This window comes from Cucumis sativus, chromosome 5 (assembly GCF_000004075.3).
Source record: "Cucumis sativus cultivar 9930 chromosome 5, Cucumber_9930_V3, whole genome shotgun sequence".
Lineage (NCBI taxonomy): Eukaryota > Viridiplantae > Streptophyta > Magnoliopsida > Cucurbitales > Cucurbitaceae > Cucumis > Cucumis sativus.
In genome coordinates this window covers 3,616,401-3,640,595 of record NC_026659.2, presented here as the reverse complement: position 1 = coordinate 3,640,595, position 24,195 = coordinate 3,616,401, and the positions used below count along the sequence as shown (strand labels likewise).

General features: G+C 34.6%; 1 protein-coding gene across 1 annotated transcript; it reads left to right on the top strand.

The window, feature by feature from the left end:
• Positions 1 to 2,295: 2,295 nt before the first annotated feature.
• Positions 2,296 to 22,993, top strand: LOC101209451 (phosphoglucomutase, chloroplastic). Its single transcript, XM_011656584.2, has 21 exons — positions 2,296 to 2,659; positions 2,870 to 2,935; positions 3,370 to 3,414; positions 3,508 to 3,600; positions 3,687 to 3,739; positions 6,825 to 6,876; positions 6,972 to 7,040; positions 7,230 to 7,298; positions 10,758 to 10,880; positions 10,998 to 11,050; positions 14,674 to 14,752; positions 15,935 to 15,999; positions 16,084 to 16,151; positions 16,371 to 16,489; positions 16,635 to 16,825; positions 17,344 to 17,485; positions 17,585 to 17,666; positions 22,085 to 22,131; positions 22,220 to 22,297; positions 22,435 to 22,540; positions 22,616 to 22,993. Exons 1-21 carry the CDS (start codon positions 2,438 to 2,440, stop codon positions 22,681 to 22,683), a joined length of 1,890 nt encoding a protein of 629 aa, XP_011654886.1. The 5' UTR covers positions 2,296 to 2,437; the 3' UTR covers positions 22,684 to 22,993.
• The last annotated feature ends 1,202 nt before the right edge of the window (positions 22,994 to 24,195 follow it).

The window sequence follows — 24,195 nt, the reverse complement described above, 5'->3', positions numbered from 1 at the left end:
ATCAACTAGCTTTTCTTACATTATTGTGTTGAGCAAGAAATTTTGGCCAATTAAATTTCACCACGTCATCACCGCAAGGATTGTGAGAATCATGATTTGATTGGATTTGGACAATTAAGTTTTCTCATACCCGACCCAATTCAAACCATGAATATAAAAAATTGGGAAATTGGAATGAATAACCATTTCAGCAATAATAATTAAGGATATAACAAAATTTTTAAAAAATTGCAAATATAGCAAAACTATCACTGATAAACTTGTATCGTATAGTCTATCAGTGATAGATCAATATTTGCAACATGATCTATCGTTGATAGACTCATATCATTGATAGAATTTGACAAATTTTGCTACATTTACAAATTTTTTAAAATGTTACTATATACTTAATTATTTTGAATCTAATTGCTAAATTTACAAATATCCTTAAAAAATTTGAGCTAAACAAGGTTAATGGCCTAAGCCCAAGTTCAACCGACAAATTAGTCCAAGCTCAAACCCAACATGCAAACAAGGCCCAAGCCCAAGCCTAACAAATAAAATGGACTCAAACCCAAATCCAACAAGCAAATAAGCTCAAGCATAAGCCACCAAGCAAATTGGTATAAGTCTACCTAAAGCCCATGAAATTTATCTATAAATAGAAACTTTTGCCACTACGGGATATTTGGTTGAAGGAATAATTAAAGCTATGTATAAATAGAGACCTTTGTCACTAATTTAAGAGAATATTTGATTGAATGAAGAATTGAAGTTATAAAATACTAAAATAATAAAGCTCTCAAGACGTGCAAGTTCTTATCAACCTCGAGATCATCATGTTCTGAAAGATTGAAAACATGAAAGATCAAACTTTCATTGAATTACAAAAGATTAAAGCTCAAATAGACTTGCAACTACAATATCCTAAAAACCGAATATCAATAAATTCTAAGTTTTTAACTTGTATTTGAGATAAAACTAAATCGTTCGCAATATTCATCAATATACAAATTTCAATTCCACGAATTACATTTAATCGAAATCTCGTGTGAACATATATAATAGGCTATAAATATTTTGTTATATTTATAAAAAATATACAAATTAAATTATTTACATATAAAAATTCATTACATTTAACTTTGATACGTGTACATAGTTTATCTATTTTGCTATTTTTGACAACTCTTCCACTAGAGTTGCTATCTACCAAAAATTAATTTTTAAGTAAACTTTCCAAAGTTCAATGAAATTAGTCTCAATATTTATGGACTAAATTCTTATAGAAAATATAGAGAAAGTTTCCTTTGTTCATCGTGAATAAGCTCTATGTTGTGTCATGCTTAAGTTTTATTCAATTTATTTATAGTTGGGTTGCATTCTACGTGTAAAACCCCACTATTTTTTCAAAGAGTTTAATCCAAACTTATTTTACCAATCATAAACTACTATTAAAAAAATTATTTTAAATCCACTCATATCCATCTTAAAGTTTTAGTTTTACAAATCTCATTGAGACGTTGATTTATATCGATGTTTATTATCTAATAACATCTTGTTATTTGTTTTTAGGTTAAAAAACTACTTTGGTTTGAATACTTGTGTGAAAGATAATATGATATTTACACTCTAGTTTGTAACGATTTAGTTTTGTACTTTAGGAAGGAAAAGTTTAGTATTCTAATTTTAAACCTGAAACAATTTAATTTCTAACGTAAAAAATTTAAATTGTGTCAAATTTTAGGATAACTTTCATGGGTAGAACAAACAATTAAAATATTTAAGTGCATATAACTTACCATTAAAAAGAAAATTACAGGTTTGCCATTCCTATCATCGTGTTTATTCTATTATGCAATTTTTTTCTTTTTCTTTTATGGATATATTTTCTTTCCATCGTCCTTTTTTATTTCTTGAATGTTTTCCTTTCCATTATTATTTGGTTTTTAAAGACTGTATGTGAAATATAAAAGATTCTAAAAAAATAGTTGAGATATGACGTGCCAAATATAGAGGATCGAAATAGCCAAATATAGTCAAATCTAAACAATTGTTGGACGCGAGATGCTGTTAATCATGAACCATTTTTGTTATTTTTCATTGTTGACTTATTATGAATCCGACTAAAGTTCTACGTTTAAATATATAGATAATGATAAGTATCCCTATTGGTAGGAGGTATTTGACACCGTCAAAGTTAAAATGCCTCCAAATTTGTATTAATTTATGATAAAATTATGGAGGTGTAATTAGTTTATGGATTTGCATGTGGATTGGAGTTAAAAGAGTCTCGATAAGTGTATCCAAAAAAGTGAAAGTTCATGTGTGGCATACACCCATCTCTTCACACTCTCCACCACCTCTTCTCTCCCCTTTCTACGCTTCACCATTTTCACTCCAATTCTTCTTATTCTTCTCCTTCTTCTCTCTTCCATCATCATTTTCCTCTTCAATGGCTTCTCTTTCTCTTCGCCTTCACAGTCTCCTCTCTTCTCCACTCAGACCTCGATCATCATTCTCACTCTCTTCCACTGGACCTCCCTTTCCGGCTATTCCTTCTTCTAATCCTCTTCTGCTTTCCTCTCCTCGAATTGTTCCCCTCAAGGCCTCTTCCTCTTCTCCTTCCTCTTCCTCTTTCTCTCCTTCACTTGTTGCCGAGTCTCACGGTATCAAGGTAACTCATTCCGCTGCTTCCTCTCACTCTCCTTTTGAATCTCCGCTTTTTTCTTCCGTTTCATTACTCAATTTTGTGATTTCGATTAATATTATTCTAATTTCTGGTTGCTGGATGAGGACGCGTTCTGTTGGTTCATGGATGGTGTTCCGTGTTTGCGTTACTCATTTTTGTTCATGTTGATTACTTGATTTTATTTTGGATTTTTAGATTGATTTGATTCCGACCAGCCCGATTGAAGGTCAGAAAACTGGGACCAGTGGTCTACGGAAGAAGGTTTGTTTGTTTGTTTTTTTTTTTCTTTCTATTTCTTTTCATTTTTGATTGTTCTGCTGTGTCTCGGGATATTCGTATTTTAATTAATTTCGAGTAGTTACTGATTATTTTATTTTTGTAAAAGAAGAAGAAATCGAATGAGGGAGTGGTAATAAAATTATATTTAATGTATCTATGTATGAGTATTGGGAGTCTCTAATATGAAGCGGTGATGGATTGATAATGTGGATGAATCTGTGGTATCTGGTGTGGTTGTTCAACGTTGGGAAAACTGCCAGCATTCGGTTGATTGAGCTATTGCTGTTCTTTTTTTTAAAAAAATCTACTCTTGAAGTGCTTATTAAATTTATCCGTTTTTTTATATAATTTTTCTTCGTATTTTGGTGGTGTTGATGCCTTCACGACTCACTTTGTTAGTTTATATGGAGTTTTAGGTGAAAATATTTCAGCAGGAAAATTACCTTGCGAATTGGATCCAGGTTTGAATCATTTCATTCTATAGGCAATGCTAATCTATGTGATCTCAGCATGAGTTTGAATTTTGTGTTACATTACCATTTTTGCATTTGCAGGCATTGTTTAATTCCTTGCCTCCAGATGATTACGAAAATGGGCTGTTGGTTTTAGGAGGCGATGGCCGCTATTTTAATAAAGAAGCAGCTCAGGTCTCTTCTAGAGCCTTTATTTTTGCTTAACTCAGTAGTCTAGTTTCCTTAGAACTTTTCAATGAATTTTTGCAGATGTTTTGCAGATTATCATCAAAATTGCTGCAGGGAATGGCGTCGGGAAAATATTGGTTGGACAGTAAGTTGATCTACCCTGGACTAATTTCCAAATACTATGTTCTTATCCTTGTATTTTGAAGTTATGTATTGAAAAGTTAATCCACGACTTCTCTTTTGGACATGCATGTACAATGTACCAACTACCAAGTATCATTTGATGATATAGTTCACAGTTAACCTTAAATGTGCATGCTTTTTTATTTTTGAATAGCGGCTTGTGGATGCTTATTTCGTATTGTACTTGTTAAATAAGAAAAGATTCCACTAATCATGAAAAAAGAACTAACGGAAGTTATCCTGCTTAACCAAACCCCACGGAGCTGTCTAGCAATTTATTTCGTAATATATATTAAAAAAATTGCTTGAAAAAGCGTGAGTGAATAGCTTGTGAATGTAATTTTAGGGTTTATTCTAAACTATGACTATAGAAAATTCCTCCAACCAGTATTAATCAAAGGGAGCTCAAGTCATCTCGTAGAGAAAAAAAATGCCAATATAGCATGGTCCAAGAAGAGGAAACAAAACAGTATAGTACTCTCTCTAACAATGCACCTCCCTTTGTTAAGCCAAACGACTTTGGATGTAAGTAAGTTCGTAGTTTTTGATGAAAATAGACTACTTTCATTGAGAAAAAATGAAAGAATACAAGGACACACAAAAAAAAAAAAAAAAACAAGCCCACAAAAAAATGCCATATACAAGAAAGGCTTCCAACTTATCAAAATGTTACCAAGGGAATCTCACCTAGGATCAAATTTCCAAAGGGTCCTTCTCAAGACCTCTAAAAACTCTCTTGTTCCTTTCACTCCAAATACCTCAAATATCCCCAGCAAGTTCCTAGTAAGCATAGTCATATAATAACTGTAAAGGACCACTTGGGGCAGATTTGAAGGCTTATGGCTTCAAGTCGTTTGACCAACACCATTTCTGGGATATTTGAATCCCCCAACATCTTCTTCTGGATGCTCAGATCTCCAGATGGCTTTATAAAGACCAAGAGACCAAAATCAAGAATGAGGTTCTGCTATGCTATTAACAATGATACGACACTAAGTTCTCCAATGAGTCAACAGTGAATTGAAATCCCTACAACTAGTCATTCTGAGATAATGTTGCCCAAAGTCCTGTTCCTAAGGCATCCATTGCTACAACAAAGGGTAAGTCAAAATCAGGTAATGTTTAAACCAACAATGTCATCATAGCCCGTTTTTAAATCTTAAAAACCCAAGGTGCCTTATCACTTCATATTAACGCATCCTTGTGATGGAGTTTATGTAGTAGTTCGCTATACTACCTAACATAATTCAACACAAATTTCTGTAATAACCAGTCAACCCCAAAAATCCTTTAGTTCTTTTGGATTGCAAGGTTGGGGTCAACTTTGTGTAACCTGTATCTCCCCTTCGTCCACCTCAACCCATTTACCCATTGTGTTGATACCCAATGGTTGAGATATTGGGTTCGCAACTACCCAAAACTGCACTTCTTTTGGTTGGCAAACAACTGATTATATGCCAATACATTGAACACCACCTGGAAATACTTCTCACGAGTATGTAGATCAAGACTACATACCAAAATGTCGTCGAAGAAAATTAAGATAAATCGTGTGAGGAGAGGTTTAAAGATCTGGTTCATCAATGAGTGGAAGGTGATGAGGGTGTGGTTAAACCAAATCGCATCACCTGAATTCAATGTGACCTTAGTGTTTCTTGGATGCCCTCTTATAAGTTATATATACCATTTTCATTCATTCATTTCTGATGACTGTTAGACCTCAAGTAGAGCTTTGGAAATCTTTTTGACCCATCTAACTCATCAAGATAGTTTATTCTTGCTTTGATTATAGCTTTGGTTTAGTAATAATATCTTCTAATTGTTCTCCAAGCTTCACAAATACTATGAACTCAAACCCCCTTGTGTTTTCTCAAAAATAAAATGACAATCCACTTCAATATATTGTCTTCTCATGAAATACCAAGTTGGACGCAATATGTGCAACTTGATTATCACACCATAATTTAGGTGGCATGGTAACATTGCAAACTATCTTAGATAAAAGTTGATGTATCCACACTATTTCTCACAGATTGTGCGATGACTATGTTCTAAAGGGGTAATCATCGGTCGGTCGGTTGGAGTCGGTTTTTCGTTCAAACTGCCACTGAGCCAACTATAGTCGGTTTAATAAATGTTCAAACTGGCCTCGATCGTTGATGAATAAATGTTGGTTGGTCGGTTTAACAACATGAAATATTTTTTGAAATTTCTTGATTTGGAACATTTCCAAACCGACATTGACTGAACCCTCTCTTTCTCTGACCGACTGGCTTCGGTTGGTTGGTCGGCTCAGTTTTTCGGTCTATCATGCTCATCCCTAGTTCTAACTCACACTTGCACTTGGACAACAAGTGTTGACCTGTGACTCTAATATCGAACAATGAAAACAGATCTACAATAAAAACTCCCTGAAAGGTGAGGGCTCCAATATCATACATACCTTCCTTAAGGATCAAACTCAGACACTGGAATCAAGGAAAGGAGAACCATGACATCTGTTATTTCCCCATTATACAAAAAACGACAAGAACACCAAAAAAAAATGTAGAGCTCTTGAAAGAAACCAAAACATCAAACACAACAATATTGCTTAGAGGATAAATGGAATTAACAATTAAAATAGTGCAAAGGGGTCTATCCCCACCCACTAATCGTCCCAACCATATACTTTGGAAATTCAATTTACGTGGTCCTATCAAAGAGAGTCACAAGAACAGTCACAAGATGGCTTCTCCAATTTTATCTGAAACCGGAGACTATAATTTGTTAAGGGAAATAAAATTTATGGCAAGAAAAAGCCAATGTAAGAATAAGTGTCGATGTTCGATTACTTCTGTAGCCTGTGATTCTCTAGGATTATTATTGGTAAATCTGAAATTCAGAAAACTATTATTTTTACTAATAAAATAGTGGTAGCCAGATGGATGCATTGTGATGGTAGTGAGTAATGAAAATTTTATTGGGGGACTACAAATGTTAATTTTTTGCTGAAAAACAATTTAAAGGGGTAGTGTGTAAAATATAATGAAATTTATATGATACAGGGAAGGTATTTTGTCCACACCAGCGGTCTCTGCTGTAATACGAAAGAGGCAGGCAAGTTCGTCTACAGATTTATTATATGACCAAGCATTTTTGAGTGATATTTAATTACTTCCTTTGCTTTCTGCCTAATTTTGTGTTCTACATAGGCCAACGGAGGATTTATAATGAGTGCAAGTCACAATCAAGGTGGGCCTGAATATGACTGGGGTATTAAGGTGATTTTTTTGTGCTGTCCTTGATGTTTAGTTAAATAGATTTTTTGGTAAAAATGCAACTTTTTGAGGAAGCATTATTTTTTGTTGCAAAATGTTAGTTGAAATTATGAGTCTATGAATTTATCTTATCCATGACAACTACAATTTTTATTTCTAAGTTCATCTGACTTGAATGCATCGACTCTTCAGTTTAACTATAGCAGTGGGCAGCCTGCACCTGAATCAATTACAGACAAAATATATGGAAACACTCTTTCTGTAAGTACACGTTTAAAACTCTTCGATTGGTGCATTTAATTTTTTTCCTGTTAAGTTTCTTATTTACTTTCTAATTGATCAATTCTCCTACTATATTGCATTCGGTGTTTTTGCATTTTTTATTCTTTTCTTGTTTGTATTAAAGTTCCCATTGAACTGTCTGGGTCCTCTTGTAAGTCCCTATTTACTTGTTTTGCTATTGCTACTCTTTGGCTTTGGTGCCCATTCAGTACATTTTCACTTCCTGATGGAAACTAAAGGTCACATTGAAACTTCACTTATTTTATTGGTTGGTTCTTTGGGAAAGTTAATACCTTCCACATCTTGCAAGAACGCTCCTGTTACGTCTTAGGCCTGAAGTGGTTTGTCTTGTGGAGGATAGCCAAGTTTTAAATATTTACTGTGATTGTCCTCTTTTTACTGTAGTCTAGAGGCATTTTGGTTGGGATTTGTTTTAGCCTTTTCTTTTTACTGAGATTGGGTGTTCATCGTATGTTGGTGGAGGCCATGTTGGACCCCCTTTTCGGAGGGGGAGGGGTTATGTTATCCAGGAGGCTGGTTTTCTTACAGTTTTGTGGTTTATTTGGCTGGAAAGATACAAAAGGGTGTTTCTTGGAAATATAGTTTGCACTCTTTAACTTGACTTTTTGTGGATTTTCTTTTGTTATTTGTTCGTTCATTTCTTAATGGAAGTTGTTTTCTTTTACAAAAATGATTTTATTTATACTTGATCTTCCACTAATCAATATTTCAAGGGTTATGATGAATTTTTCTTTTCCTAGTTTGTAAATCATAAATAAAAATTTCAGTGCACTCTGTGAAGCAAATCTTTAATAGGTACGAAACTTGCATAGTTGTTGTTGACAATTTGATTTCTTAAAAAACATTTTTTCTTCCTTTTTTTGGAAAAGGAAACAGATCTCTTTATCAAATAATTATTAATAATAAAGAGACAAAGCTCAAGGTACATGAGGGATATACAAAGAGCAAATAACCTACAGATCAGTAGGCGCACCGGGACATCTTCAACTTTGCACCATTGTCTAGAGATGCTAATCCATGGGCTTCTGTTAGACCACCTATTATTTTACAATACAGTTGAAGGGGAAAGAAAGGGAAGGCACGTGTGAAGGAAAGCATAAGCAATGAGAATGGGGACCACAGTGGAGCCATAGTTAGTTAGAGATTATGCTATTGTTATAGTAGGAAAGTCGGAGAGAGGGGGGGGGGGGGGGGGGGTATTCATTTAGTAAGGTTTCTGTTTCATCCTTGAAAGAGAGGATAACGGAGAGAGCAAGTTCTTCTGTTTTTCCTTTGAGTTCTTAGGCTCAAATACTCCTTTCCACCTGTATGCCAATGGAAATAATTTCTTCCATCTATGCTCTTAACTACTTGACACCATAAAGAATCTGATCTACCATTAAAAGCCAACCCCATTTTGATAGAAGTGCCAGATTTCTGATTTTCAGGTTACTCAAACCTATGCCTCCATCTCTTTGTGCCTTAGTGATTTTGTTCCATTGACCAAGTGATTCAGCTTCCCCCCTTTATTACCTTCCCAGAAAAATTTCCTCAGTTCTTTACAACGAGTTGGATACTGGGGCGGGCATGAGAAAAGTGGACATATAATATGTTGGGAGATTAGAAAGTACTGATTTACAAAGAGCGATTCTTCCTCCACGAGAGAGGTTATACCTTCTCCATTTGCTCAATTTTCCCTGAATTTTATCAAATGATGGGCTGCCAAAAAGAGATACAGTTATGCCTTCTTCCTTGAAACAACAATTTCTCCCTTCCCTGTAGTTTAAAATTTACTATGATAGTCTCAAACTTAAGTATGAATTTAGCCCCTGCCGTGAAAAATCCCATTAAGATGTAATGGAATGAGACATTTTTTGCATGCAAATCAATTAATTGCTTGGAGATCAAATGTGTTTTTAAGTAAACTATTGTTACATTTGCTTCGAGGTTAAATGCCAAAATTTTCTTTCATGTAAAAATAACATATTAAAAATCAATACTCTACCTTGACAAGAATTTTCAAAGTAGTGATAGATCACTACAAATTTTAAACTCGAAGGGACTGAGGCTAGCTTCTCCATTACTTAAATGCAAGTACAAGAACCAATTTGTTTTGAAATCTAATTATTTATTTTAAATAAAACTCATTATCTTGGATCTTGATTAGAAAAAATAGGAGAGGAATGCTGGCTAGAACAATTGCTGTACCCAAGAGAGTGAGAGTTACTTGTTTTCAAAAGAGGGAAGTTAGAAAGTTAGATAGAAGGGTAGTTTGGACCTTGTAGTCATATTTCTCTATATGTACAACATTTCTCTCCTCATTTGAGAGGATGATGGTGTGAAACCAATTGTTTTATGTCACAAAGAGGGACCATTTTGAAAAACCTTTTCGAAAGAAACATGGGCGTCTTGTTAGCGATAGAATCACAGAGTTCAGTTGATAATAATGGTAGGAAAGTAATTAGGGGAGTGACACAAATAATGAGGTAATAAATCTCTATACTTATTGGTGAACCAAATGGTGGGTTGGTTTTCTTTACCCACCCAACTCAACTCTCTCAAATTACTTAAGTTTCCAAACAGCCCTTTAGTAGGGAATGATATTGCCTTAAAAAAAATAGTAATTATAAAAAGAACGAAAGAAAAGGAGAATAATATTAACTCTTTTCGTTTCATCAATGAAAACCCTCGTTCCTTTTTTCAAACGAGGGTTTAGGGTAAGTTAGCATTTTATTCTGCTTTCGCTTTGCTTTTGCCTTGTTTGGGGATTACTTTGTTTTAGTTAGGAGTCTCAATGAATATTTGATGTCTTCTTGGATATGATGAGGGCACTATGAAGGTGTTAACCTAGTTGAGATGTCCGGGTGCGTCTCCTGATCCTTTTTTGGTTTTTATATGTTTGCTCAATGTATAATTATCTTGTACTTTGAGTTTTAATTAAAAAAAGATACTAACTGCTAATCATATGACTTTTCCCCTTTGATGGTCGATCAATAAATTTACTAGGACTTGCATTTGGGTTTTGTCCAGTCTCCTTGTTTGCAAAGTCTTATAACAAATGTAACTGAATACATTTGATTCGAATAAATGTATTAGGACTTTTGTTTTCCCCCATTATTGATTTGTTATCTTTTGCATTTTTACAGGGATTTTAGTTTTGTTTTGTATTGCCCCCTTTTGGTGTTCTCTCTCTCTTTTTTCTTCCCTTTGACCCTTTGTCATGATTCTCTTTTCTCTTATATTTTGAGCACTAGTCTCTTTTCATTCAAGTTCTGTATCATTAAAAAGAAAAACAAAAAAGAAAAGAAAAATTTCATTGCATTCTAGCCATGGCCGTTTCTTTAATTTCATGTATCTCTGCTTTTGCATCAGTAACATCTTCAATCGATGACCATCTTTCCTATCTTATGAGATTGTAATTGTGCAAGTATTTTACAGATCTCTGAAATAAAATTTGCCGATATTCCTGATGTTGACCTCTCTCGCCTTGGAGAAATCAAGTACGGGAACTTCAGTGTTGAAGTTGTAGATCCTGTTTCTGACTATTTGGAGCTGATGGAGGTGATAAAAATCACGCACACACCACAAAAATGATAAGGAAGAAGAAAATATAAAAGTTTTGAAAATTGAATATGATTATTCCTGAGGACTGACAGAAGGTTTACGGATCTACTGCAGAATGTATTTGATTTCCCACTCATAAGAAGTCTGCTTTCACGTTCAGATTTCAGGTAAGAGGTTTGCTTATTGCCTTATGTATTTTTTGTGCTTTGATCATCTTTTTTGGTTCTTTGGTTTCTTAGTATTTGTTTGATTGGTTGTAAGCAGATAGAAAATGATGGCTTTTCTCTCTTTTCTAGTAAATATTAGTTTTCTTTCTGAAAATAGAGAATTGCATACTGGTTGGACAACAGCAAATGATTGAGAATCTAACCACGTTTTCAAAAAATCAATTCCCTCATCACCTTCTGAATTTGATTAGGAAATGATAAATAACTAATTCCATAATCTTGGAGATATTCCACCAGGGATGGCACGCATGCTCTTTTTCTTCCCTCCTAATTTGACAACCCTTTCTTTAGCCCATATGAATTTTTTTTTTATCAATTTGTGCTCTTGATCGGATTCTTTCAAGGAACACCAAACCGTTTTGCCATAAGAGATTCATTTTGTTGTTTTCAAATTACCAATTTTGAAGCTGCTACTTTCATGGTCAATGATACTAATTTAAAAGGCGATATAGATTTCCATTTGAGGAGCCACCCCACTAGTATGTGAGAATTTACTGATCCAAGATAGTCAAAATTGGGATAGGAGACATAAAACTCCTACATAGGTCTATAGCTCTCCCAAAAGGCGATACGTATTTTTCCAAAAATTTATCTAAGGATTAGACCCACCACCTCTCCATATAAGATATTACGTTTGCTGCCAAACGACTAACTTATCTTCAGTGTGAGCACTCCTGCCTTTGTGCTCCTCCCTTTCTAGTACACATGTATTTTTTAGGGCCTATAATTCTATTAATTCTATTCTATCAATACCCCCTCCACAAACATTCACTCACGTGGTCCACAAGGTGAAGAAAGGAATCCCATGGTTGATGATATCAGAGAGTTTTTTTGCAGCTTCTTCTATCGTTTGTTTTTCCCAATAGATGAGTGCATCTAAATCCTTGTAAAGCTTAATCTCATAAGTTGCATATGGTTAGCAGCTCCAAAGTTTCATTTAGTAGAGGGTGAAAGAAGACAATGAGGCACATTACATGACACCTCACTCTACTACGTGTGTAATAGGGGTAGAAGATGATGATGATGCTTGAAAATGAATTCTAGTACGTTGAAACTTAGCAAAATCATTGGCAGAAATGGTATTAACTTCTCAGATGTTCCTTGGCTTGGAAGCAATATGTGCATATTGAGGGCTTTAGCCCTTATTCACAAATTTCTTGCAATTACATTTCATAATGACCTGTCTTATGATTGTAGCGACACACAATCTCCTGTAAATGTTGTCTTTGATTATTAGAACAGATTTTCGAAGTAGAGGTGCACATCCCTTTGTTAAATATGTGATCATTATTATAACTGATAAGAGCATTGCATTGGTCAGATAAAGTGAAGAACCTGGTTGAAAATTCCTCGTGGGAACCATACTAAAAGCTTCTTGCAAAAGGATCTATAAGCTCGAAAGAATTTGTACTTTAGCCATCTAAAATTCATACAGGAGTCCAATAAAAAAACTCATGTCTTTCATTTTTATAGCTTATGAAGTTCTGCATAATGCTTGAGATGTGGATATGTGGAGGGCGATTAGGGGTGGTGGCATGATGCAACACAGATGAACGTTGAAGAAGAAGATAGGTTTTCATTTCTTTTATAATTGAATTCAAGGTGACTGAATGGAGTCAATGAACTGGGCATTGGGATGGGATGAAAAAAAGTCAAAATCTATAATTTTCAACTTTATACAATAAAAAAACTATATATATATAGTTTTTTTATTGTAATAAAAGTCTTCAATATATATATATATTGAAGACTATTTCCCAAACTGATCGATCAACATAAATTTGATCGGTCGGATTGGTTTTTGGTGAATTTGTGTACACCCTTGACGTCCTATCTTCCTATCGTCCTATCTCTTACATAAACATTAGACCATTATCACCTATAATACTGTAGTAGATGTTTCAAATGCAACAACTTTCAAATTCATGCAGGCAAAGCTGAGATTTGAAAACCAACACACAAAACAGCTGCAAGACCAAGACCGGAAAAACTAAAGACCAAAGGGAAAGAGATGAAAAACAAAATAGAAATAGCTGAGAACTGCGAGCTGAACAACAGCAGTTGGAGATGCCAGGAGGAGAAGACTGGAAAGGTAGAATATAAGACAACACGGCGAGAATGAATGATGGAGAGGGTTGGGGATCTAGGGAATGAGGATGGAGATGGACTAGGAAAACTTTTAAATCACCAGTTGACCCAAAAACTTAAGGTGGTGGGTGTAGAGAAATTTAATAGAATATCTAACACTTTCTCTCACTTGTAGGCTCGAAATATAAAGAAGGCCCAACAAGTGAAAATGAATATTTAATTGGAGAGAGAACAACAACGCAAAGGTTTGAACATACTATCTCCTGTACCAACCCTCTGATACCATTTTAGATCACCAATTGACTCAAAAGCTTAAGCTAGTGGATGAAGACAAGTTTAAAGAGTTCCGATGGATAGTGACGGTGGGGAGCTGATGGACAGGTGATGAGAAGGTGGCGGTTAGGGTTAGGGAAGGGAGTGGGTTGGGGTGGGGGAACCATCCGAACATTAATAATTCATTCTAGTAAGAATATTGGACGATTATGTGGTTGCTTGTTTCTTTTGACAAAATGTAGATGAAAGGAGCCACAGGCCTGGCATTTACTATGAGAGTCAATAACTTGATCTAAATTGCCTTTATGAAGTTTAATAAAGTCTTTATAATCAAAAAGAGTAGATCGTCCAATTGGCCATGGGATCACCATCATGTACAAGGGAGATAACACTCTGTTTTCCTTTCAAAACATCCGCTAACTATTAGAAATTCCACTTGATAACCAAGAAAACAAGGAACTCATAATTCTTGTACAAATTACTAATCATGCCCAAAAAAGGAGACCAACCGTTCTTCCAGTAAACAACTTGAACTTGAACCATCAAGGACCAAAAAATTGACTGGACAATCCCAAGAGTTCAACAGTGCATTTTTCAAACCAGAGTCAATGAGGCTGACTGGGAAAAAACACGTTTGCATAAATAAAAGTCCATCTTCAAATCAAATGCAAAAGAATGAGTTGCTGGCCAGCTTCCACCCTCCATAAGTAAAATGAAAAGCATGGAGATTATACAATGATCAAAAGTAATGGAAGTGGCTGGAAAGAAGATTAAAATTCATGGAGGTTGTTAGTAAGTAAAATGGAAACTCAAGTCATACGATGACTAGAATTAATGGTGGTAGCCGAAAAGATGATTGAAATCAATGGAGGTCGGGAGTTGATGAGGTCATGAGGAGATGAGAATGAGAAGAATAGAGGAGGGAGAAGAGAGCAACTTAACTTTTTTTTCTCTATGCAAATGATCCTCTTTCCCTTTCTTTTTTCCTTATAGTAAGTCGTTACGTTGTTTTTTTTCTAAAAAAGTAAGTCTTAGTTGTTGAACGATATTAGATACCCGTACGTCTCCACATTAAGAATGCCAATTTTCTATTCCTATTTTCTATTTGATTATTTTTGTATGGGGATGTGTATGCTATGATTTCTTATTATTTTCTCTATGAATGTCTTGTTGACATATTTTTGGTATTTTAACTTTGTTAGGTTTGTATTTGATGCCATGCATGCAGTAACTGGTGCTTATGCAAAACCAATTTTTGTGGACAAGTTAGGAGCGAGTCTGGTATGATGTGCTACACACAAACATCTTCATTTTAGTTAGATGGATTTAATTATATTTTAGATTCTAGTATTAGAATACTGTTCATAGCAATTCAGTTTTCGCTATATCTTTTTGGTTCTTGGCTTTCCATTTTCTGAAAAATGTTTGATAATCCATTTAACTTTAATGTATTGACATTGGTTTTAAGGTTATAGGCCCCAGAAAATTAGCTCTTAAAATCAATTTTCTGTTTTGTAAAATGTCACTAGTTTGATACTTCATGTACCTCCTAGTCCTTCACAGATAGGCACATTATTCTGGACGGATTTTTCCAACTTTTTCTCTCTCTAACATATCCTTTTAACTTATTTCTCTTTCTCAAATGTCGACACAATTATGAAAAATACCACTTACTTTACCGTAAGGTTGAAACTGAAAGCTATTTTTCATCATATTCAACCAGATTCTTCAAGTTTTTATTTAGAGAAAAGTCCACAATGAACTTATTGCATGGATTAGATTTAATTTTATTGAAAGGACATGGACTAAAATTGAATATTTAAAATATAGAAATCAAATTGAAACAAACCTAAAATACTGGGGCCAAAGTGGTAGTTTAACCTTAAATCCTAAAATTAAATGATGAATCTTGGAGTAGCCTCGGAACAAGCTAAAACTGAGAATCTCTATTTCTTTATTAATTTTTCTGAATTAAAATATTAACAGCCCAAGCTTTAAGCTTTTTATACAAAGGACAGATGGTGATTTATCATCTTTACAACCAGTTAACAAAACCTAAAATTATTAAATTCCAGCAGCTACTTATTAAGACGTAAAGCAGGCAAATGTTTACCAACACACTTAAATCAAAACCAACTGTAAATACATCATTAAAATTTGATAATTATTGTATAGTTTAATATAGAATAATTAATAAATGAATTTAGGTTTCCTTATTTTAGAAAATCAGAAAACATAAAATGTTGTTCAACATTTTTTTGTTTTTTCAATTTTTTTTAAAAAAATTAACATTGTTATTCAAAACAAAAAAATCAAAAGTAAAATATAATATATACACACATACACACCTGCATACAGGGTGTTAAGAAAAATACAACACAACTCACGCTATAAGACAATTGATCAGAAACTACACAAACAAGCGCTCCAAACGAGGACTAAAATTTTTCAATCCTTGCATAGGACTCAATTTCTAATGGAGTGCCTCTAGAAGATTTTGGGCATGGACATCCAGATCCTAATCTTACGTAAGTTGTTTTAGATCTGATAAGAGGGTACAACTACGTGATTTATTGTTGTCTTGGATTAATTACTGGTGTACTATTCAACAGATATGCTAAGGATTTGGTCAACATTTTGTTCAGTGAAGATGGACCTGATTTCGGTGCTGCTAGTGATGGTATCTCATCTTTTACACAATCCATATCTTGAGTTCAAGTTTTTTTTTTCTTCGATACTTCCATATAAGTGCAGTGGATCTTGATTGACCGGCATGCTCTAACAATACATAATGATGGGCATACAGACTCTCCGTGTTAACATCTGCTCGTTAATTGGTGGATGTTTGGCTTGCAAATGGAAGAAGAGATTATTATAATTTTTTTTAATCCTTTTGCAGGAGATGGTGATAGAAACATGATATTGGGCAAAGAATTTTTTGTTACTCCTTCAGATTCTGTTGCAGTTATTGCAGCTAATGCAGAGGAAGCAATTCCATATTTCAAGAATGGTCCTAAGGTATGAAATTCTCGTGCTTCATTTCTCAAGAACTTCAACTGTGTAGGACTTTTTAGAAGGCTTATGCAATATGAACGTTAAGGATTCCTTGACAATTTTTGAGTCTATTTAGACAAAAAGGTAAAATAACTTTCCTCATTTATAGGGGTTAGCTCGTTCAATGCCAACAAGTGGAGCACTTGATCGTGTAGCTGACAAGCTCAATCTACCATTTTTCGAGGTTCCTACTGGTTGGAAATTCTTTGGTAACCTTATGGATGCTGGAAAATTGTCAATATGCGGGGAGGAGAGTTTTGGAACAGGTTCTGATCATATCCGTGAGAAGGATGGCATATGGTAACAGTCTCCATTCACTTCTAGGCACAGTTAAGTTTGTGTCAGATGCTCCTTTTGGTGGAGGGGTTAAAAGTATTGTGTTGGTAATATATAATTAAATTTGCCTTCAACCACTAGCTTATGTTTTTGGATGAATTGGTGATTTAATATATTGAAATAAAGAGGAAAGATACATGGATATATCAGGAGTGAATTTTAATAATATCCTACAGAAGAACCAATTAGTTATTATATCATATATGTTTTTGTGGATAGGATATATTATCTACCATATGAAATTATCAGATCCCTTTATTTGCTTTAGTTGTAGATTTGTTTGATTATTAGTGTAGGGCCCTGGACCAGTTCATTTTAGAAAATTGGAAAAGACCACCAGTTTAGTTTTTTTCTTTCTACTGTGGTTTTGCTTGTGTTCGTACGATTTGTTGGTGGAACTTCAAACAGTAAAATTTCTTGCAACATCATTTTATACACATGCTAATGGCAACATGAAATGATTCAAGTCCTTTCCATGATAGGGCTGTGCTGGCTTGGCTTTCCATTATTGCATTCCGAAACAAAGACAAGAAAGTTGGGGAGAAGTTGATCTCAGTTTCAGATGTTGTTAGGGAACACTGGGCTATTTATGGAAGGAACTTCTTTTCAAGATATGACTATGAAGTAAGATTGACCTGAATTGGCGTTTGATTGTGTTAATGTAACATTTAACAATCCAGTTTTTCACTGTTCCATTCGTTGTATTTGAATACGTTTGTTCAGGAATGTGAGTCTGAAGGTGCTAATAAGATGATAGATCACCTCAGAGATCTCATCAGTAAGAGCAAGTCTGGTGACAAGTATGGTAAGTTTATTGACCTTTTAGGGGCATATTTTTTTGTTGTTTTCTTTTGGGACATTATGAGAAAACATGAGAAAATGAAGCTACCATAAGAAGATGTCAATTTTTTTGTTCGACAATCCCGGTTTGTGGACTGTCCACACACAAACTAGTGAAATTATGCCATGGGAAGATTGAAAAGAGATATGGATTGAGAGTTGAATTGAAATCGTCTTGTGCCTTTTCAATTCTTTCTAAGAATTTGAAAATATCAGATGTTTACTAGAAAGATTCAAGTCATCGTGGTATGATCATCTACATATTTCACTCCTGAAGACGCCTAAAAGTCATTGTGAATGAGAGAGAACGGTTTTAAAGATTTATAAGGCACAGGAGGATAAACATTTCTTATATGTTTATAGAATTGTCAAGGTTCCCATGGAAAGAGGCTCAGTTTTTTGTTTATAAATAAATTGGAAACCAACTTTTCAAGTTGCAAGAAATTGTGATGACCATAGTGAAAATGCCATAACATAACGCAACTTTCATTCTTTCAATCATAGAGACTTTGGCTTGGAAATAAAATGACAGATTTAGAATATGATTCAGAAATGGAGAAGACTGAATTTGAAGAACGTTTTTCAGAAGATAGAGGCCACTAGGCTGCTTAGGACTGCCAATCACGTTTCTCAATCAATCTCTTGGAATTCACAAGTTTGTGTAAAAATTAGAGATGCAGTTTGAGGCATCAGTAAATCTATGGTGTATCCTAAAAATAAGTAAGGAAACATCTCCAAGAATCAACTCTAAAATCCTTAGTGGAAAGAAAGTTATGTCAAATACATGAAGAGAACCTTCTATTTATAGGAAATTAGAGAGAACTGAATTCCAAAATTACAAAGGATATGGTACGAAGATTTATCGAGGATTTACCCTAATTTGCCTTACTCCCGCTACATTACTAACTGTAATCAAATTAAAGTTAACTTGGGAGCATATAGCACATTAGAGAGAATTAGATTATTTGTCAATTTTGTTGACTCCATTCTTGTGATTACAGAGAGTGTAACTCCCACTCTGACCACCTAGCAATTGGACTTAGGTGTGCTAAATTGGTTACTTAATTTTGTGAAATGTGGTTGGAGAGTTTTGATCTGATTCTATTGAAGAGTCTGGTGGGACACACTTGGTGGCTGATTTAAACAAACATTTTGGGAGTGTTTATAGTATTTTCTTGCGGGTGTGATTTATCCAACTTTTAAGGGACACTTTACCAAATTTTTTGAATGACGTTTATAAACATTATTTGCAAGCCACAAACGTTTTCAGAGTTAGACGATGGATTTCATGGTATGATTGGAATCTATTGTGTCATCATGTCACGTCCTAGGTTTGGTAGGGTAACTTGGGGAGGGGTGTGACCGAGAGGGATCTATCGACTAATCTCAAATCACTAATTAACCCAAAAGCTTAAGCTAATAGGTGGAATAAGGCAATGGTTTTTTGTAGTCTCTTTCTTCTTTAGTTTTCCAGTATGCTGGTTTGCCACAAGTTTCTTAAAGTTGTTTCACTTTCTTATAGTTGGCCACACTAAGGACAATTTCTTTTCTTGAATTTGTTTTTTGAGATGAATTGTGTGTTACCATGGTTGATAATGACATCCGATAATGAGCTTGGAATTTGGGTCTTAGAAGAATTTGCTTGATAACGTGGCCACCATTTTGGAAACTCTTCATTCTTGGGCCCCTTATGGTGAATGTGATAGTCTTAAATGACTCCGTTGTTGCTCCCTTGATTCACCACATTTGGAAGACTAAAATCCCGAAAAAGGTGATATTTTTCTTATGGTCACTCGCATATAGAAGTCTCAACACTCATGAGAAAATTCAAAAAAAAATTCCAGCACACCATGCTCAGCTCCTCGATGTGTTGCCTTTGTTTCAAAGACAAGGAGACCCTGGACCACTTACTTTTGCATTGCACCTTTACTAGGAAAGCTTGGAACACTCTGTTTAAAATTTTTGATTTGGAGGTTTGTCTTCCTAGTAAGATTGACAGTTGGGTGTTGGAAGGGCCCAAAATTAGAGGTTATAGTCCGAAAGGTTACATCTTGTGGAGTTGTGCTACCCGTTCCCTTTTTTGGTGTATTTGGAAAGAAAGGAATAGTAGAATTTTTTAAGCCAACTATAATTCTTTTGATTCTTTTTGAACTGTGTTGCAACACACAGCTTCTTGGTGGAGTACGCATTACACCAAACACTTTTGTAATTATAGCCTTTCTATGATTTTCACCAAACACTTTTATAATTATAGCCTTTCTATGATTTTCAACAATTGGAAGACCCTTATTCTTTAGTTTTTCTTGGGGAGGGCCCTGTTGTCTCTTGCCCTTAGTCTATTTCTCTTTTGTTCAATGAATATATCTCTTTCTTACAAAAAAAAAAATGTGCACTACCATGTTTGAAAGGTTTGGTCCAACAAATGACATTATCTCAACTCTCAAGCATCTTTTTTGGCATTTTCTACCCTCCTCATGTCCTACTTCAGCAAACGTTTTTCTAAGAGAAGACATCTTTGCTCCCATTAGTCTTCTTCTTATGTTTATTATTAAATTCCAAAAAGATATTACTATCTTTTATGTTTCTTAATTATCTAATGAACGAAGTTAGGTCATCTGATATTCATATGTCCTGTACATTTCTAATCGCTGTCAATTGGGTGCAAGAAGATTAAAATACTGAGTGACATTGAGATATCCTTTACATAAATCATTAAATTGAGTTTCGATATTCAGTAGGGCAGAGGTGTTCTCAGTGCTAAAGTATGTAGCACGGGAGGTTCCCATCTCTCTTTTATTGTTTTGTACAATAGAAAGTTTTCTCCAAGATCTGTAGTCAAAGAATTTCTTTGTAGTTAAAGAGTTTATTAGCTGTAACATGACCAAATGTTCATTCGTTTTCCATGATAAAAATTTTTGGTCCTTGGCATATATCACATGGGTATTATCAATCAGATGGTCATCTTTTTGAGCCATAAATATACGTGAAACTAATTGTTTCCATTTAAGAATTGTGACCTTGTTACAATTTTAAGAAGAGGAATCATGGGGCTGAGAGGATTTTTCAAGCCTAGTACTTCCTGACTCGTGTTTTGTCATTGATGGTTGATGGAAATTGGAGGAAGAACCCACAAAACAGAGCAATTCAAATTGTCAAAAAAAAAAACAGAAACCCAGAGAAGAAGAGGCACGAGAAAAATCATACCCATGAACCAAACCCACACACAAATGGAAAAGGCTTTGGACTAAGGTGGTGATGGGCAAACGAAGGGCAGAGGTGGGGAAATGAATAGACGAGTGTTGGCAATGGGACACTACGAACAAACTCACTAACCTAAATGAAGTGAAGGATTTTTTAGAAAAAGAAAAAGAATGAAGCAAATGGAAGGAATGAGTGATAGAGCGAACGACTAGACAAGAGGAACTCTGCTAAAGATGTTATTGAACTCCTCACTTGAGGAAGAAACCGTTGTTGAAGATGAAAGGGTAAGGGTTTTGTGCATGGGTTAGGGTTCATATTTGTCAGGTTTTAAGTTTTAGGATTAGGTTCTGATACCATGTTGGTTTGAGAGAGAAACTAAATTTTTATTCTAACATTAAATTACAAGAACATATACTACAAAGAAAAATGAAAAAAAGGAAACTAATGCAGAAAAGGAAACTAGCTAAATAAAGTTGAGATAAAATAGTTAATAGAATCAAAACTAAATAGAAATAAAAATATGACAAAAAGAGGAATATATCAGTACTATTTAGTCTGTATACTTTAATTATATAAATTTTTTTAAATTAAAAAAAATGATTTTACTAAATCCCCAGCTTCATCACAATACGTTAGATTGTCTAATGGGTTCTTGCAATTAAGTTCATCATTTTAACAATTATGTGGTACATTGACTAAATAATTTAATGATTGATGTGGTGGGTTGATTTTTTTCAAGTATAGGCATTTGATGATACAAGTATTCAAGTAATTGAGTTAGTGATGAGAACCAATTTGATATGATTCATGATTGAAAGTTCGGGAACCCTGAATTTTTTAGGGTTAAATGGAAGAAATTGATGATATATATCTGTTGACTGTTAGACAGAAAAGTAATTCAAGTGTTTATTAGAATATTTGTGTTAAATTCAAGGAAAAAAGGCTAAAAGTGCAAACGGATCTTAAAAAGCTCTCTACTTTAGGTATCAAAGATTATAAGTGTAATAAATCTTTCCAAAACTTCTATCCACAAGAAGGTTTTAATTTGACAATCAGTTTCTGCCTGGATCAAATAGACAGTTGGAAGTTTAAAACTCATAATTGAACTAAGTTTATTGGAAAGATCTTACAAACTGTAATTTATTATGTTCTCATTGCTACGACTGTTGCTAACACTTGCAGGAAGTTATGTCCTCCAATTTGCAGATGACTTCTCGTATACCGACCCTGTAAGTCTCTGTAATATGAAAATTTATTGTATTCTATTTAAATTTATCATTTTCTGAATTTATTTGATTCATTGTCGAGTATGTCCAGGTTGATGGAAGTGTGGCATCAAAACAAGGAGTCCGTTTTGTTTTTTCAGATGGATCAAGGATAATATACCGTTTATCTGTACGTTCTTGTTTTCCTCTTTTTTCCTATCATAGAACGTCGTGATCCACCATCGAGAATTCTTATTATGTATGTGTGTGTGTGTGTATATATATTATTAATTTTCAAAACAACCTTTTAAGCTTCACATTTTACAGGGAACTGGTTCAGCAGGGGCTACTGTAAGAATATACATTGAGCAGTTTGAACCGGACAGTTCTAAACATGATGTGGATGCCCAAATATCTCTAAAACCATTGATAGGTTTGTTTAATGTCCCCTCTAACCATAGATTTCTTGATTTATCTATTTATTTTCTTCCTTTTTGTCATGGTGTAGATTTGGCACTATCTTTGTCCAAGCTGGAGGAGTTCACTGGGAGGGAGAAACCTACAGTCATCACCTAAGGGGACAAGCTCATAGTCATATAGACTGGCCTTGATCCACTAGACGGAGGTCTGCTCTTTCATCCCTTGCCCTGCCTTAGGGTCACTTGCTTATATTTAAATTTTAGTTGATTTTATTTAATTTTAGTCTGCAGAATAATCGGCTCACTCATGTAAAATTTGACAGTTAACATCAACATCAGAAATAAATAATATTTTCCATTCTTCATTATTTCACTTCCAATTTTCACAATCTCTTTGATTGAGTTGTAGATGTCTCAAATGGGACTTTTTTCCACATTACCAATGACGATAAAAGAACTGTTTTTGACATGGTAGTTTCTTTAGTGAACTGTCACCTACCAAACCTTGTATCTGAGTCACATGATGTGCTTGTAGTCTTCACATGGACTGCCTTCATTATTACGGACAACTTAGAAGGATTAGAATAGGCCTGTGGTTGGTTGGCCTAAACCAACAAATAACAAGGTTATTAACATGTAGATCAATTTGCATCACGTCCATGTCTTACAAGTTGGTGAAATACTGTAAGACATCTCCTGATACATTCGCTTTTAATGTTAAAACAAAACCATTGCTTGAGAACACAATGAAGAGCAAGTTCTTGTCATTTTAAAACACGATTTGTACTCTGCTTATATTAATAGTGACGGGATGCTAGCCATAAGACATCAAAAACTGAAAATTAATCTGTGATGTATTTGGACCCGTTCTTTTACTAGACTCTTCCAGCTGTTTGATATCACAAACTTTTTCATTTGGCAGCAATGATAATCCTACCTAGAGCATGGTTTTAGCCTTCTCTCTCTGGTTGCTAGAGTTGCTAACTTATGAACTACAAGACATCAGTTTAATTGTCTTCAATTAGGGCTGAGCTTCCATGAGTATAGGTAGACCTCCAAAATGACATCCTTAGGGAACTCTCATCTATCTCTACGAATCAAAGTAGATTCTAGAGAGCTGGAATGTGAAAGCTAAGCTATGGCCAAAGGATGATTTGTAGTGTAACAAGCACCAGATCTCTCATAATGCTCAACTCCAAAGTTGGAGATTCTTGGTTTTAGTTCCTGAGGATGTAAACATGAATGTCAAATTACCTATTGATCTCAACTCAAATGGATCATCAGTGGCCTTGAGTGAGTAATTTGAGATGATGACATAGGTGTCTTGTCACATTTTGGAAAGGGATACCATGATGAGAATATAAATTCTCATTAAAACTAATTATCTTTTTTTATTTTGTTGAAAGAAAGATTTGATTATTAGGTTGATGATAGAACCCGACTTCTCAGTTGGCAATGGAAAAGGATACAATATAGGAAATACTGTGGCTAATGAAAAATACAGAAGAAAAATAAAAGCTCCCTGTCGAAGACTCCCTCTCTCCCTCGGCTGCCTTCCTATCTCTCAAGGAATAACAGTAGGATTCTTATCACCAAAATTCTCTGCCCTCTCCCTTCCTTCTCGTCTCTATTTATATTTGCTCCCTCACTCCCCTGCCATGGTGATCGT